At 40.9% G+C, this 17,979-nt stretch overlaps 1 protein-coding gene and 1 non-coding gene across 2 annotated transcripts in view; one reads left to right on the top strand and one right to left on the bottom strand.

Moving 5' to 3' along the window:
• The window catches only part of WDR27 (WD repeat domain 27), a 103,420-nt gene that overhangs the window by 63,996 nt on the left and 21,445 nt on the right, over nucleotides 1-17,979 (bottom strand). Inside the window, exons 6-8 of the mRNA XM_049785021.1 lie at nucleotides 13,988-14,039; nucleotides 11,004-11,074; nucleotides 9,817-9,934 (exon numbers count right to left, since the gene is read on the bottom strand). Of these exons, the coding sequence (XP_049640978.1) occupies nucleotides 9,817-9,934; nucleotides 11,004-11,074; nucleotides 13,988-14,039 (241 nt within the window). The remainder of the gene's footprint in view (nucleotides 1-9,816; nucleotides 9,935-11,003; nucleotides 11,075-13,987; nucleotides 14,040-17,979) is intronic.
• Nucleotides 17,537-17,666, top strand: LOC126025394 (small nucleolar RNA SNORA22). Its single transcript, XR_007501401.1, has one exon. It is a non-coding gene; the product is annotated as a small nucleolar RNA SNORA22 (small nucleolar RNA).

Raw genomic sequence — 17,979 nt, forward strand, 5'->3', positions numbered from 1 at the left:
GTTCCTTTCTCTCCACATCCCCGCCAACACTGTTTATTCTCATTCTTTGTGATGTGTGCCATTCTCTGGGGTGTGAGGTGGTATCTCATCGTTGTTTTGATTTGCATCTCCCTGATGATTAGTGATGTGGAACATTTTTTCATGTGTCTTTTGGCCATGCGTATTTCTTCTTTGTCAAAGTGTCTGTTCATTTCTTCTCCCCATTTTTTGATGGGGTTAGATGTTTTTTTCTTGTAAAGTTCTGTCAGTGCCTTGTATATTTTGGAGATTAGCCCCTTATCTGATGGGTATTGGGTGAATAGTTTCTCCCACTCAGTGGGTGGCTCTTGTATCCTGGGCACTATTTCCTTTGAGGTGCAGAAGCTTCTCAGCTTAATATATTCCCATCTGTTAATCTCTGCTTTCACTTGCTTGGAGAGTGCAGTTTCCTCCTTGAAGATGCCTGTAATGTCCTGTAGTGTTTTGCCTATGTGCTGTTCTATATATCTTATGGTTTTGGGGCTGATATCGAGGTCTTTAATCCATTTGGATTTTACCTTTGTACATGATGTTAGCTGGGGGTCTAAGTTTAATTTTTTGCAAGTGGCTATCCAATTGTGCCAACACCACTTGTTGAAGAGGCTTTCCCTGCTCCATTTAGGATTTCCTGCTCCTTTATCAAAAATTAGATGGTTGTATCTCTGGGGAACATTTTCTGAGTATTCAAGCCTATTCCACTGATCTGAGGACCTATCCTTATTCCAATACCATGCTGTTTTGATAACTGTTGCTTTGTAGTACAGTTTAAAGTTGGGAAAAGTAATTCCTCCCATATTCTTTTTCCCAATGATTGCTTTAGCTATTCGAGGGTGTTTATTGTTCCAAATGAATTTCAAAAGTGTCTGATCCACTTCTTTGAAGAATGTCATGGGTATCTTTAGAGGGATGGCATTAAATCTGTATAATGCCTTGGGGAGTATTGACATTTTGATGATGTTAATCCTGCCAATCCATGAGCAGGGTATGTGTTTCCATTTCCGTGTGTCCTCTCTTATTTCTTGGAGCAGAGTTTTATAGTTTTCTTTGTATAGGTCCTTCACATATTTAGTCAAGTTGATTCCAAGATATTTGAGTTTGTGTGGTACTATTGTGAATGGGGTTGTTTTCTTAATGTCCATTTCTTCTTTATTACTGTTGGTGTATAGAAAGGCCATTGATTTTTGTGTGTTAATTTTGTAGCCTGCCACCTTGCTATATGAGTCTATTGTTTCTAGAAGCTTTTTGATAGAGTCTTTAGGGTTTTCTAAGTAGAGTATCATGTCATCTGCAAACAGTGAGAGCTTGACTTCTTCCTTTCCTATCTGGATTCCCTTGATATCCTTTTCTTGCCTAATCGCTATAGCAAGTACTTCCAGTGCTATGTTGAATAGGAGTGGTGAGAGAGGACAGCCTTGTCTTGTGCCAGAATTTAGAGGGAAGGCTTTCAGTTTTTCTCCATTGAGGATAATATTTGCCACTGGCTTGTGGTAGATGGCCTTCACTATATTGAGAAAGGTTCCCTCCATTCCCATCTTGCTGAGAGTTTTGATCAAGAATGGGTGTTGGACCTTATCAAATGCTTTCTCTGCATCTATTGATATGATCATGTGGTTTTTATTTTTCTTGTTATTGATGTTGTGTATTATGTTGATAGATTTACGGATATTAAACCAGCCTTGCATTCCTGGGATGAAACCTACTTGATCGTAGTGGATGATCTTCTTAATGAGGCATTGAATCCTATTTGCCAGGATTTTGTTGAGGATCTTTGCATCTGCATTCATCAGTGATATTGGTCTGTAATTTTCTTTTTTGGTAGCGTCTCTGTCTGGTTTAGGTATCAAGGTGATGTTGGCTTCATAAAAGCTATTTGGAAGTGTTTCTGTTTGTTCAATTTCATGAAAGAGTCTTGCCAAGATTGGCAGTAGTTCCTCTTGGAAAGTTTGATAGAATTCATTAGTGAATCCATCTGGACCTGGGCTTTTGTTTTTCGGCAGACATTTGATTACTGTTTTAATTTCATCAATGGTGATGGGGGTGTTTAGATATGCTACATCCTCTTCCTTCAACCGTGGAAGATTATAAGAGTCCAAGAATTTATCCATTTCTTCCAGGTTCTCATTTTTAGTGGCGTAGAGTTTTTCAAAGTAGTTTCTGATTACCCTTTGAATCTCTGTCATATCAGTAGTGATCTCTCCTTTTTCATTCCTGATACGAGTTATCAAGTTTCTCTCTCTCTTTCTTTGTTAGGTTTGCCAGTGGTCTATCAATCTTGTTTATTTTTTCAAAGAACCAACTTCTGCTTTCGTTGATCTTTCGGATTGTTTTTTGAGTTTCCACTTCGTTGATTTCTGCTCTCAGCTTTGTTATTTCCTTCTGTCTTCCTGTTCTTGGGTCCTTTTGTTGAGCATTTTCTAGTTCTATTAGCTGTGTCATTAAGCTACTCAGGTAAGCTCCTTCTTCCTTCCTGATGTGTGCTTGCAAAGCTATAAATTTTCCTCTCAGTACTGCTTTTGCTGTGTCCCATAAGTTCTGAGAGTTTGTGTCTTTATTGTCATTTGTTTCCAGGAACCTTTTTATTTCCTCCTTGATTTCATCTCGGACCCACTGGTTATTGAGCATGAGGCTGTTTAACTTCCAGGTGTTAAAGTGTTTCTTCTGAGTCCCTTTGGAGTTCACAAATAATTTCAGAGCCTTGTGGTCAGCGAAGGTAGTCTGCAAAATTTCTATCCTCTTGATCTTATGGAGGTATGTTTTATGTGCCAGCATGTAGTCTATCCTGGAGAATATCCCATGTACATTGGAGAAGAATGTGTATCCAGGTTTCTGGGGATGGAGTGTCCTATATATATCCACTAGGCCTCTTTCTTCCATTTCTCTCCTCAGGTCTAGTATATTCTTGTTGGGTTTCAGTCTGGTTGACCTGTCCAGTGTTGACAAAGCCGTGTTTAGGTCCCCCACAATTATTGTGTTGTTGTTGATATTATTTTTCAGATTTGTCAGCAGTTGTATTAAATATTTTGCTGGCCCCTCATTCGGTGCATATATGTTTAGGAGAGTGAATTCTTCCTGCTCTACGTACCCCTTGATTAATATAAAATGTCCGTCTTTGTCCCTTACAACCTTCCTGAGTATAAAGTTTGCATTATCTGATATTAGCATGGCCACTCCAGCTTTTTTATGGGTGTTGTTTGCTTGGATAACTTTTCTCCAGCCTTTTATTTTGAGTCTATGTTTGTTCTGACTATTCAGGTGCGTTTCTTGTAGGCAGCAGAAGGTTGGATTGAGTTTTTTGATCCATTTAGCCACTCTGTGTCTCTTAACTGGTGCATTTAGTCCATTGACGTTGAGAGAAAGAATTGTCCTGGGATTTAACGCCATCTTTATTTCAAAATTTGGTGTGTCTTTTGGGTAGTCTTGTCTTAGATTAGGTCTTTCAGTTTTTCTCTTAAGACTGGTTTTGTGTCTGTGAAGTTTCTGAGCTGTTTTTTGTCTGTGAAACCATGTATTCTTCCATCAAACCGGAAAGTGAGTTTTGCTGGGTATAGTATTCTGGGTGAAGCATTCATTTCATTCAGTCTTGTCACAATATCCCACCACTGCTTTCTGGCATTGAGCGTTTCTGGTGACAGGTCTGCTGTAAATCTCAGGGAAGCTTGCTTGAACATGATTTCCCCTTTTGATCTTGCTGTTTTCAGAATTCTGTCTCTATCTGTGGGATTTGTCATTGTGACTAGGATGTGTCTTGGGGTGGTTTTTCTGGGGTCTCTTTTGGTTGGTACTCTTCGGGCATGCAGGATTTGATCACATATATTCTTTAGCTCTGGAAGTTTCTCTTTAATGATGTTCTTGACCATTGATTCTTCCTGGAAATTTTCTTCCTGGGTCTCTGGGACTCCAATGATTCTTAAGTTGTTTCTGTTGATCTTATCATAGACTTCTATTTTCGTCTGTTCCCATTCTTTGACTAATTTTTCCATTGTCTGCTCATTTGCTTTAAGTTTTTTGTCCAATCTCTCCTGCTGTATGGAATTGTTATGTATCTCATCTTCCACAGCACCAAGTCTATTCTCAGCTTCTGATACCCTGTCCCAGAGCTTATCCATTTTGTCATTCACTTCGTTTACTGAGTTTTTCAGGCCTGTTAGTTGACATGTTATTTCAGTTTGGAGTTTTGTCATTTCTGCCTTCATATTTTCTTGGTTCTTATTAGTGTTCTGTTCAACTCGATCCATGGTTTCTTGGAGTCTGTTGAGCACCTTCCATATTGCTAGTCTAAAGTCCTTATCTGAGAGGTTGATTAGTTGTTCAGTCATTATCTGGTCCTCAGAATTGTCATCTTCATTCTCTATGTCTGATGCTGGCCTGCGCTGTTTCCCCATTGTCACATTTGTATTGTGGGTTTTTCTACGTGTTGTAGTGGTATTCATTGTCTATATGATGTAGGCAGCACACTCCTCTGGCTCCTCCCTTTCTGGATGGGCTGACTTGCCTCTAAGGGAGGGGAGTCCTCCGTGGATGAAGCCTCACACTGGGTCAAATCTTAGGCCCGAGCATGTAACAGAGAAGACAGTCCAGAGAGAAATGTTTGCTTCTGTGATATAACGCCGTTCTTAGTGTGATTTTTCCTTCTTGTTGCAATGGAGTTCTTTCCTTAGAAAGAGTGCACGGCCGCGTAGCGAAGCGGAGCGGCCGTGCTCCTCTGAGCCTCTTTTTGCCCCACTCGCAAGAGTTTCACGCAAGAGGACAGTAGACAGACATAGACAGGTCACACTCACAGTCTTTCACAGCTGAGCCCCACTGGGCCGGTGTACTTTCGCGGATTTTCCCCGCCTGGTGTCACACACAGGGAGCCAGCTTTTGCAAAGGATAGCCGGTTTTTATGCTCTGAAGTCCCTCCCTGAAAATGGCGTCTGGGCGAGCGAGGTTTCTGGAGGCTCTTTTTGCCCCACTCGCAAGAGTTTCACGCAAGAGGACAGTAGACAGACATAGACAGGTCACACTCACAGTCTTTCACAGCTGAGCCCCACTGGGCCGGTGTACTTTCGCGGATTTTCCCCGCCTGGTGTCACACACAGGGAGTCAGCTTTTGCAAAGGATAGCCGGTTTTTATGCTCTGAAGTCCCTCCCTGAAAATGGCGTCTGGGCGAGCGAGGTTTCTGGAGGCTCTTTTTGCCCCACTCGCAAGAGTTTCACGCAAGAGGACAGTAGACAGACATAGACAGGTCACACTCACAGTCTTTCACAGCTGAGCCCCACTGGGCCGGTGTACTTTCGCGGATTTTCCCCGCCTGGTGTCACACACAGGGAGCCAGCTTTTGCAAAGGATAGCCGGCTTTTATGCTCTGAAGTCCCTCCCTGAAAATGGCGTCTGGGCGAGCGAGGTTTCTGGAGGCTCTTTTTGCCCCACTCGCAAGAGTTTCACGCAAGAGGACAGTAGACAGACATAGACAGGTCACACTCACAGTCTTTCACAGCTGAGCCCCACTGGGCCGGTGTACTTTCGCGGATTTTCCCCGCCTGGTGTCACACACAGGGAGCCAGCTTTTGCAAAGGATAGCCGGCTTTTATGCTCTCCCAACTAAACATCTTAAAGACAATTTGAAAGAAGACAGCCTTTTACCTAGCCTTTTACCTGCATTATGCAGATAAAATTTCTTGGAAGTCAGATAAGCCTATATGGGTGGAACAGTGGACCCTATATATGGAAAAATTACAAGCTGTAGAGAAATTAGTGCAGGAACAACTGGAACTAGGGCATATAAAACAGACTACTAGTCCTTGGAACACCTCTATCTTTATCATAAAGAAAAAAAATCAGAGAAATGGAGGTTACTCCAAGATTTGAGGGAAGTTAACATAACTATGGAGAATATGGGAACTCTATAACCAGGTCCTGTAGTTGTGTCCAAAGGATATTATGTTTTATATATATATAAAATGTTATATATTATATTATAGATTTGAGAGATTGCTTTGTTTTCAGTATTTTAATATAGTATAGTATTGCAATGTGGAACTGGGTTGACCAACCTCTATCTCAAAGTACTACTGTGGACAAAAAGATTAAGAGTTATTATAGACATAGTAAAATTAAGACATTAAAACTTCTTATAGCTAGCACTGTAGTGGGAGACCATGGCTTCCAAATGAATTCTGCACCAGTTTCTGCGGATAAAAGCATTAGAACATTATTACAGACATCTATAAATAGCAGTTAATTGGACACCTGCTTGGACACTGTATCTGTTTTTTGTTTGTTTTTTGTTATTGTTGTTGTTGTTGTTTTGGTTTTTGGGTCACATCTGGCAGCGCTCAGGGGTTACTCCTGGCTCTACACTCAGAAATGGCTCCTGGCAGGCTCGGGGACCATATGGAATGCTGGGATTTGAACCACCATCCTTCTGAATGCAAGGCAAACGCCTTACCTCTACACTATTTCTCCGGCCCCCTGTATCCGTTTTTGATGAAAGTTTAATCCATTGACATTTAAGGAAACTATTGACAGAGGGCTATTGTGCCATTATATTATGTAGGATTATTGTTGTTACAAATGGGGATTTGGTTTGTGTAACTGCTCTTTGAGTAGTTCATTTAGGGTCGGTTTGGTTAGTGCAAATATTGCAAGTTCTTTTATGTCTGAGAATGTTTCTAACCCTCCCTCCCATGTAAATGAAAGTTTTTCTGGGTAATGGACTCTGGGTTGAAAGTTTCTTTCATTCGGTAGTTTGAATATGTCATTCCACTCTTTTCTTGCCTGGATTGTTGGAAATGGAAGATCTGATCTGATTCTTATGTTTTTTCCTTTATACTTGATGTTTTTGTTCTCCTTTACTGCTTTAAAGAGTCCATCTCTCAAAAAAGAGATTTTTATTAAAAAAATTAAGAGTGTATCTCTCTCTTTGTTTTTGCCATTTGGATTACTAAATGTCTTGCTGTTGTTCTGTTTGTATCTATTTTGTTTGGCACTCTTTATTCCTCTTGGATTTGTAGAGAAACCTCTTTCCCAAGGGTGGGGAAGTTCTCTATTATCTCCCTCATTACTTGTTCTTCCCCTTTTCTGTTTTCTTCCCCTTCTGAAATTCCTATAATTTGGAGATTATTTCTTCTGTCTTTGTTCATTAATTACCTTACATTTTCTTCCAGAGTTTTGTCTCCTTTCTTTTTTGACTTAACACTGCTGTATGTCAAGTTCATCTATGTGATTCTCCACCTGTGTAATTGTACTATTCTGGTTTGCTAACATGTTTTTTAGTTCCTTCAGTTCCATTTGTATGGAATCTCTCATCTTCTGAGTTGGTTGAGTTGTTCATCTATAGATGAATTAATTTAATTTTGCAGGCTAGTGACTCCTTGATTTCCACTGATAAACCGTTAAGTGTTGATTTTATGTCTTCATCTGTAAGGTTCAGGCATTTGGTGGGCTTGGAGATTTGCCAGGATTTCTCTCCATATCCCTCATGGTAGATGTCTTCTTTTGCTTCCTCACCAATTTTTGCATTTAGTGGTTTGAAGTATCAGGGTGTTTAAGAAAGTGATTTTTTGAATTGTTTGTATGAAACGTGGCTCGAGGTATATCTTCTTAGAGGTTATTTTTCTAAATTAGCAAGGCTGTATAAATATGATTTAAAAATATTGCATACTATTTTATTAATTTATTCAGCTTGTTTTTGAGCTGTATATATAATATATATATATTTGAGCTGTATATTTTCTAAGAGAAAGAAGTGCTAGATCCAATCTGCCAGGAAGCATTGGTGGTATAGTGGTGAGAATAGCAGCCTTCCAATCTACCAGGAAGTCTATGATATAAATGGAAATGACTTTGATTTAAGCTGAAGAGTAAGGCATGGAGTAAGGCGTTTGCCTTACATGCAAAAGAATGGTGGTTCGAATCCTGGCATCCCATGTGGTCCTCCGTGCCTGCCAGGAGCGATTTCTGAGCACAGAGCCAGGAGTAACCCCTGAGTGCTACCAGTTGAGACCAAAAATAAAAACAAAACAAACACACAAACAGAAAAAAAATAAATGACTTTGATTTGGGGAAAAGAGGTTTGATGGGAGGGAGGAGGGTTTTAGTAATGGCACTGGAACCCAGAAGGAAGCTGAGAGAAGGCTGTAAAGGAGGCTCTATTCGCGCTTGGTGGAGGGAATTAGGACATGAGTTTTTCTGTCCCTGCTCAGACACAGGCCTGATTGTCCCCAGAGACAGCAATGGCACTGGGACTCAGAAGGAAGCTGAGAAAAGACCCCAAAAGACACCCCATTTGCGTTTAGTGGAAGGAAAGATGTGATGTTCCCTATTCCCTCCCCAATACAAACCTGACTGGCCTCAAAGGGCAGACAAACACTGACAGCACTGGAACCCAGAGGAGGCTAAGGGAAGGCTCTGCCCCCACATATTCTGATAACATGTTTTTATTCTCATTTGTTTCTAGGAATTATCAAATTTCTCCTTTGATTTCTCATTGATCCACTGATCAATAGGTCTGATCAAGAGATCAGTAAGCCTGATGTCATTGTAGCTATAATTTACACCAGGGGTCTCAAACTCAATTTACCTGGGGGCCGCAGGAGGCAAAATCAGGGTGATCCTTGAATGCAAAGTCAGTAGTAAGCCTTGAACATTGGGAGGTGTGACCCAAACAACTAAAACAAAACAAAAAAAGATTCCTCTAGGGCAGGGCCACAAAATGTTGTACTGAGGGCCGCAAACAACCCACGGGCCACGAGTTTGAGACCCCTGATTTACACTTTCAAAACACTTTGTTCTGAAAAGATACTTGCTGTTTTCTATCCTTTTGATTTTATGAAGACTTTGGAGTGGAGGTTGACCCATCCCCTGGGTGTTCAAGAGTACTCCTGGCTCTACACTAAAGAAATCACTCCTGGTAGTGCTCAGGGGGACCATATGGGATGCTGGGGATAGAACTCATATCAGTCATGTGCAAGGCAAGCACCTTACTCACAGTATTATTTCATTGGCTCCTTATGAAGATTTTTTGTTTCCCACTGTGTGGTCTATCTTGCAGAATATACTAAGTGCACTAGATAAGAAGGTGAACTTAACTTTTTTTAGTATGAAGATTTCTACACATCTATTAACTCAGTTTACCCTACCCTAACTCCACAGTAGACACAGCAAAGATGCTGGGGAGCTCTCCAAAATTAGTCCAGGTGAGAGCCTGTAGTATGGAGGGCCAGTCCAGGTTCACCTGTTATGATACAAATGAGGTTCAAATGAGGGAATGCACAGGTAAACAACTCAGGCAATAAGTCCATAAGGACGTGAAGGCCATCCTCCACCTACATGAGAATAGAAAAAAACAAAATTTGTGCTATCACAGTTGCTCTCCGGTTTCTAGACACCATGTAAGAGGTATGTTGTATTCCTCAAAAACTTCCTTCTGGGTTCCAGAGCCATTACTGAAACCCCCCTCCTTCCCATCAACCCTCCTTTTCCCAAATCAAAATCATTTCATTTGATTTCCCAAATCAAAGTCAATTTATATCATAGACTTCTTGGCAGATTGGATCTAGCACTTCTTTCTCTTAGAAAATATACAGCTCAAAAATATATATACAGCTCAAAAAAACAGCTGAATAAATCAATAAACTAGTATGAATCCCTCATTCCATCTTGCTCCCAAGATGCCTGGTGCCAGTGGTTGTTTCAGGTCAGGGCCTGGGCTGCTAATTCTGAACTCCTTCTCTCCACACCAGTCTAGAATATGTACAAATGGCATGGAATTCCTTGTCAAGCTCCAGGACTGTGAAAAGATTGGTCTGAAACATTACCTGGTGGGATGCCAAGCTGGAACCCTACCCTCTTGCTGAAACTCTCACTCTTCCTCCTGAGGTCAACTCGTGTCACACAACGATAATGATGTCCTTCAAGCAAACTGAATACCCAAATCTGAGAAGCAAAACACAGAGACATCAACTCTATCACCAAAAGTGTCTGGAAAAATAAAGATGGGCCAAAGAGAACAGGTACTAAAAAGTCAACAGAGCTATATGGAGACACCCAATCTCTACCACCTCAATCTCTACCACCCACTAGGATCCATCTTGCCCTAGCACTTCTCAGAAAGCTCTGTGATCATGGTCCATCACAGCTGTAATGAAGACTCTAAAACAACTAGAATGTATGGACTTCAGGGGTCTTCCTGAGCAGTAAATACACGGGGACAAACACTCTCAATCCCACCCTCCTGCAAGGTCTCCATGAGTCCTCTCTACTCCCTCCAGAAATTAAGTGTCTTTGTTTCCCTGAGTTTTGTAAATTTGTCTCTACATTACTCATACTGAAGACAGAATAATGGCACTGTGAAGGACCCATGACATGCTCCCTATGATTGGTGTCTGAAGTGTGTTATTTTGGAAAACTGAACCCTTAGCTGCACTGGATGCTCCTGTTCAATGTGCAGGGTAAGAACCAGAACCAGCCATCCCCTGCTGGCCTTAGCCCTGTGTGCTGTGGGTAACAACTTTACCTGGTGTCAGAATTGACAGGAAAGTGGTTGGCATGCAGAAAGTACTTTTCCCCAATATTTTCCCCAATATTACAGCTTTCCCAAGCTATATCAACTTTTTTTGGTTTGGGGACCACATACAGTGGTGTTCAGGGACCCTGAATTAAGTTTGATTCCTAGGTTGTGCCAGAAATCAAACCTGGGCATCCTGTATGTAAAGCCTGCACTTAGCCTATGGATCTCTACATGTCCAAAAGCAACTTTTTTAAAAGGAAGTCTCTTACTTTAGGAAGTAAAGCTAAAATGTCATAGAATAGATTAAGTTTTGAGGTATACAACATAGTCACATTTCGGGAACAGCCACTGGGCTGTAGAATGTCTCAATATTACCTCCAGGAAGCCTAGAGAAATCAAAACACAGGGACAAAGAAACAGTGACCTTGTGCATCAGTGCATGAATACATGCGATCTGTTCTACTGAGCAAAAGAATTGCCCTCCGTGTCCCTCACCTGACCATCAGCTCCCCCAGTGACAAGCTGCCGACTCACTGCATCAATAAGGAGACTCAGGAGAGGGTAGGCTGTGGAGTGAAGACATATATTCTCATCTTGGAGGTACTCATATAGTTCACCAAAACAAAAGCAGCAAGTTCCTACTGCCACTGTCATTCAGGGCTTCCTCCATGCACACAAGCAGCAGAGAAGGTGGTCACTTCTGCACCACAACACCCCCTGGTAGTTAAGGCAGCATTCCACCAGAGTTCACTCCTGTTGGGAATCTGAATACATACAGAACCACTTCTGCAGGAGCTGGGCAAATCATCATCAGAGAATGGTGATGAAAGCAGTGACTAAACAGCTGCTTTTCTTCAGTTCTTCTCTAGGATGCCATTTAATTTAAAGTTTAGAATTTTGAGTCTAAACAATAAAAATTTAGAATCTAGGATAGATATTTAAAAGCTCTACATATCTTAGATAAAATACAGATGATATCCTAGACCAAATTCATTCTTGAATACTGATAATTGCACAGAAATAATTTAAGGGAAGTAATCTTATCACAATTTCCAGTAACAGGTTTAAGTCTGTAAACAAATTAACAGTTAAAATAGCAGGCCGGAGAGATAGCATGGAGGAAGAGCATTTGCCTTGTATGCAGGAGGACTGTGGTTCAAATCCCAACATCCCATATGGTCCCCCAAGCCTGCCAGGAACGATTTCTGAGCATAGAGCCAGGAGGAACCCCTGAGTGCTGCTGGGTGTGACCCAAAGACCAAAAAAAAAAAAAAAAAGCAGATTTGGATCTGTAGTGATAGCACAATGTATAGGGCATTTGTATTGCATAAGGCCAACCTGTGCTCAATCCCCAGTATCCCACATGGTCTCTCAAGAGTTCTAGTAGTAATTCCTGAGTGTAGTATCAGGAGTAACCCCTGAGCACTGCTGGGTGTGGGCAACCCCCCCAAAGAAAGCACACACACACACACACACACACACACACACACAAAATAACAGACTTGGCACTTGGAAGAATTGATGCAGGAAGAATTCCAAGCTTTCTGTTAAACAGAACCTGAGTAGATCACAGGCATCTATATGTGCCTTTTTCCTATAGAGTCCAGACCTCCACTATACAAGCCACTCTTCCACTAATATTTGATAGAAATAAGGAATTTTTGCTTTTTATAAGCGTGTATAGTTTAAAACGTCTTAAGTTTCCAAGGCCCCTTGTTTCCTGACCTTCAGAACCACAAGCTAACATTAGAAAGAGATAGGAACCTGGAGGGCAGTACACGCCCAACTTGCTCAAGCTGTTATCTCTGCTCCTAAAACTTTCAGTAAGATAGCCACCCCCCACCTCCATCCTTTGAAATAAAATGTAACCTTAAGTTTAATATTTTCCTGTAGGATAAAAATGTAACTTTTAGTGATGATTTGTTAAGCTTTATCAATTGTCCCTTTATGTAACTTTTAGTGGTGGTCTGTTAAGCTTTAGCAATTGTTCTCTTAGTAATACCGTAACACTGGTAGCGGTCTGTTAGGTTTTAATTGTTTGCTAAATATCTCTTTCTTCCGAGTTATATTGTTTTCTTAGTAATAGGTAATTCTGGGAGTGATCTGTTAAAATTTACTGATTGTTTCTCCGGTTACTGAATGGATGATGACTCTGTTCCTTTGAAAAGCACCCTATAAAAACTATGCTCAAGCAATGGGTCGGGGTCACAGCTTTGGCTCTGACCATGACGCGCCAGAAAATAAAACCACCTATGCAACTTGCATGGCTCCACTCCTCCTTGAAATGCTTGAGGCGCCGCTCAGGAGAAGGGGGGACTGATTCTGGACCCTAACAATTAACACACTTAAAGTCATATTTATTTATTATTAATTCCAAGAAAGGGCTATTATGCTACGCCGTGACATAAGGTACCTCCATTTAAGGGGAATTCAGCAGGCCCACCAAATGTATCTACGGATTTTCCTGGAGCAGAGAGCTGATAATTTCCCAAGAAATATTTAGCCAGCAGGCCCACTGGTGGATGTTAGTTATAACCCCTACATGGATTACTGGAAATATTTCTAAAATTCATGCCATGGTAGTGACATTAAATCTCTTCATATTATTTGGTATATGTCTCCCTTGAAAAATTACAGGCCAAAATACAGCCTCAGTCAATGACTTTGCTCAGGGAAATTCTCAACACCAAAAGTCTACAAAGAGTTTTCCCTCTGGCCAAATAAATCTGCATCTCTAAAGCAAGTTGGGCAGCTAAGATGCAAACCTGCTTTTTTTGGTTTCAGCTTCTGAGTAGTAAGCAAACAATGTCTACCTTCCTTGCTAGCTACCATAAGTTTTTCATCTTTTGTCATAAGATCCTCCTTTCAAAACTAGCTACACCCCTGCCTCTTTATTATGCTAGATCCTCCTTCTAGGCTCGGGTCTTCTTAGATTCTTTTCACCTGTACTGGCTAGTTTTGATATGTATATTTTAGCACTGGTCTCTGTCATTGTTTCTGTTCTTCTATGACTCCCACCTTTTGTCATCACGGAAATTCCTCTCATTCCTAAGACTGGGTTTACCATATATATATATATATATATATATATATATATATATATATATATATACTACCAATATGGAAGAGTAAAATTGTCTCACATCTATTAAAGACGCAGGTCTCCATACACTGTGTGTGGTCATTTTTTCAAAATTATTCCACCAGCCACTTGTGTTCACCTGCTTTCCTCTCGTGAAGGATTTTTCCCCCACTAGAGTTGCTGAGATGCAAGACACCTGCAGCACTATCCTATGTTAATCATTCTCTTTTTTTCTCCCAACCACACTACCAGGCCGTACCCCCAGAGACTCAGCTGAGGACTCCCCACCCCCTGCATTGGACATAAACTCCTTAAACAGTTGTAAAGGCAGAACCTTTGAGAATATCACATGAATTGAGAGGTAGAGTGCTGCATCTGGGAGAAAAGAGGTATTTACCTGTGAGCACTGATGAACTGTAAAGCAAGGATTCCATGTGATGGTTCCAGACCTGATGACAGAAAATTTGTTAGGAAAAATAAACATAGGCCATTTTTGTTCACAGCTTAAGTTAGAATTACAGCTTCTACCCAATTATAAATTAGTGTATGTGGGGGCTTAACTAACATGAATATGAAAAGGGAAGTCATCCCTACCCCTCTCTTCCCCACCCTCACTTATACCTTCCTTTTTGTATCTAACCCTTTTTGTCCTAAAAAGGAACTCGTATTACCTTAGTGGATAAGGAAGTCATCCCTGCCCCCCTCTTCCCCCTCCCCTTCTTATGGTATATTGTTGGGGACTGACTTGTTTGAGGCCATTTTGCTATTCTTTCTGCCATAATCCAGCCTTTCACCTAAAGGCTACATGCAGTCTTGCTGTAAGTTCTTGGGCCAAAGAGAAAGGAAAATGCAGCTGCAAAGTATGATTAATCTTTTAGCCCGGAGGAGAGCAACACAGCCCAGTACCATTCCCAGAAAAGAGGCCTTACTCCCTTAACCATATCCCTGAGTTTACAAGACATTCATTATTGTGTATATGCTACATTGTCTGTTCAAGATCACTGAGGCAAGCACATCTTGCACCACCTCCTGATAGTCAAGCAATTAGGAATGCAGCTAAAAGGTCACAAAATGTTTCCATGGATACTGCAAGAAGTATTGCCCACTTGCCTTATTTGGAATAATGAAGTAATTTTCATGCCAAAAGTGTGATTGACATCACCTTTGTACTGCCCCCTTCTCCTTCACTATATAAGAAGGAGCTGTAGCCAAATAAACGCCCTTGAGCAGTGAGACATTGCCTTGGGTCTTTATTATTAACCTCTCTCAGATTTTTTACAGTGTGGTTGTGCTTCTACCCAGCAAAATAGGAGTGCGGTTGTCTGAGAAGTCTTCCCAGCTAATTCCTGCTGGCCGGGTCCCCCCTGGGGGGGCTTCAGGACACCGCATTTTGGCGCCCAACGCTGGGCTCGAAGACCACCGCCACACTCCAAACGACTACGGGTCGGCGAGTCCGGAGCTGTTTCGTAAATCGCAGGATATACCCCATCCGGGTAGGCGTTGAAACGAGTTAGCCTTAATCAAATATTTAAACTGCAGTTTTTTCAGTCGTTCCGATCACCGCCCCTGATTGGCTCTTGGGGCTTCGCCCGTTGGCTTCACTTCCATGGGTGTTTCATTGAGTACTGAACTTAAATTCATTATTGATATTCAGTCTGAGTTGAAAGCCAGACATGTAGAGGTTACCAAAAAGAATATTTGTAATTTTCTTATGTTTATTCATAATGTATGTCATTGGTTTATTATTACCTGTCCAGAAATTGTTGCGTCCACTTGGGACAAAGTAGGACATGAAATGAGTGATTATTTTGTAAATAATGATGATTCACAGAAGGAAAAAATTATGTTCCAATATTGGAGCCTGTTAAGAGATATCATTGTAACTAAAAATGCCGGAACCGCCAAAGACATCATCCATGCCGTTGAATCTCATGTACAACAAGTCTCCCGTGAGTGTTCCAGGACTCCCTCTCGTTCTAATTCTATCTCTCATCTCCCTTCTCCCTCTGAAAATACTTCCCCTTGTCCTCCCTCCACCACTGACCTTTGTCTCCAAAGTAACTAATGCTCTTAAAGATCTCTCTAATGCTTCTCATTTATATCCCTCCCTTACTTCTGTCCATGCTTCTGCTCTATGCACCCAGACCCCTACAGAAGAGGCCGCTGCACCCTCTGTGCAAAATCCTAAACAGCCCTTCACTTCCCTAGCTTCAGCTCCGTCCCTGTTTCACCACCCTCCCCTCCTTAGCCAGCAATTGCAACAATACAAAGCCTTTAATTGGAAAAGCCTCAAAGAGCCGTTTCAAGCCGTAACCTCCTATGGCCCCCAAGCCCCTTACACGCTCTCCTGCTTAGAATCTAAAAGCTGAACTCTTTGTCTCTTGGGAAGTTAACTTTTTTTTCCGCTGCAAAGCCCTTGCAGACAGGCAGGAATTCTGATCTCTAAGCTCGTATAGCTGGCCTCGCCTCTTTTCATACCTTAAAGGTACAGCACACACTTTCCAGGTCCCAGCTTGCCAACATGGCTCTTGCTGCCCTCCGTGCCTGGAAGTCGCTCCCCAAAGCCAGCATTCCAGCAGCTCCCCCACACCGGCAACAAACTGTTGCTGCTTTCTCCCTCCCCCCCCTTTTCTGACTTGAGTTCCCAACTCACCACAATTACATGCTCTTGGCTCAAAAACCAGCGCTACCTTTCCTGTCTTTCTCCCTAATGGAGAAAGTCTTCCCCCGCCTGCTCAGCAGCCTCCGCCGCCCCAGGAGAAAAAATTCTAAATGCCCTGAACGCTCAGTCCCTAACCATGGCAGATTCCCTCCTCTCACCGCTCCCCCTCTTAAAGCTATAGATATGAAACTACTTGGCCAAATTAAAAATCTTAAACAAATCTTAAGCCTTCAAAAACAGGCTGCTTCTCTTAATTCACAGGTTTCTGCCCTTCAGGCGTTTCCCCCCCCCTCCTAAATCTATAGTTGTCTGTCCTCTGCCCACTGAATTCCACGGCCAGGCCCCCCCTCTTGAGAACTCAAAGAGACAAACTAATGAAAGTGAGGCTAAGTGCCATAAAACAGAAACTGCTGCAGTGCCTACAAAAAATTCTAAGGGCACAGTGAGCAGGATAATTACAAAGTATCATCTGCTAAGCCATAAAACCTTGCGATATCTACACTTTGCTGTTAAAACTTCTGAGCCTAATGTACCCTTTACTTTGCTCAAACCAATCCTCAGCCTCCTTCAGCCTCTTTCCTGCCAGCCTTGGAAAACAGCCAGCTCAAACCCTGCCACTCCCACTTTAAGCCTTCCAATTCACCTTGAAATACCCAATCTTTGTTATTCAAAAGAAATCTGAAAAGTGGCATCTCTTGCATATTCTCAAATCAATTAATAAAACCATGATCCCCATGGTGCTTTTGCAACCCAAACTCCCCTCTTCGGTTGCCATTCCCTCTAATTCCAATAAATTAGTAATTAATCTTAAAAGATTGTTTTTTTTTTTTTCTCTATATCTTTACACCCTGCTGGCTGTAAATAATTTGCCTCTAGCCTTCCTGCTGTTAACTGTGCTGGCCCCTCCCCGAGTTATCAGTGAAAAACTCTGCTTCACCTTGTCAGCCCTACACTTCGTCAAATATGTGTTATTAGGTTTAGTGCATTAAGTGGTGTAAAGTAATTATTAAAACATTAAAAAGCAACAGGAAGATAAGGGCAATAAACTTTTTTTTTCCATGCCTCTCAGAAAATTTTAGAGCAAGGTCATAATTCTGTCACTTTACAGATAACAAAATGTTGGTAAAAGAAAAACTTCTTTGTGTTTTAAAATCCAAACGAACACAAAAGTGTTAAATTTAAATCTTATATTTCTATTAAAAGTTTTATTTTAATTTTTAAAGTATTTACAAAATTATGTGAAAAATAATGTGGTTAGCCTTTTTAAACAATATAGTTAATTTAATGCACAGTGAACACCTAGGTGTGCTTTATAGTACCCTTAGTTTTAACTTTGTGCTACAGCAATGGTTGTTCTTTATTTCTGCATTGAAAGAACTATTATTTTAAGTGCATTCAAAATATCAGCACATTATACAAATCTGTATATTTGTGTCGCAGTAAAAAAATAATATAAATGAAAAATATATTATATATAATTTTATAAGTAATATTATAAACGTAACTAAACTTTATAAGCAAATTAACTAGTATTAAATACAATTTTAGTCTTAAGTTCTAAGTGTGTAAATGCATCAAATGTCTTTAACTATATTTTGTAATAATCTAAGCATTTACTTAATTTAGTATATAATATTTTTTACAAATTATTCACTTAAAGTCTTCATAGTAAAAACAGTTGTTTGTATTTTTAAAATCAGTTTTTATACCTTTAATAATCATAGTTC

Source organism: Suncus etruscus, chromosome 12 (genome assembly GCF_024139225.1).
Source record: "Suncus etruscus isolate mSunEtr1 chromosome 12, mSunEtr1.pri.cur, whole genome shotgun sequence".
NCBI classification, from domain to species: domain Eukaryota; kingdom Metazoa; phylum Chordata; class Mammalia; order Eulipotyphla; family Soricidae; genus Suncus; species Suncus etruscus.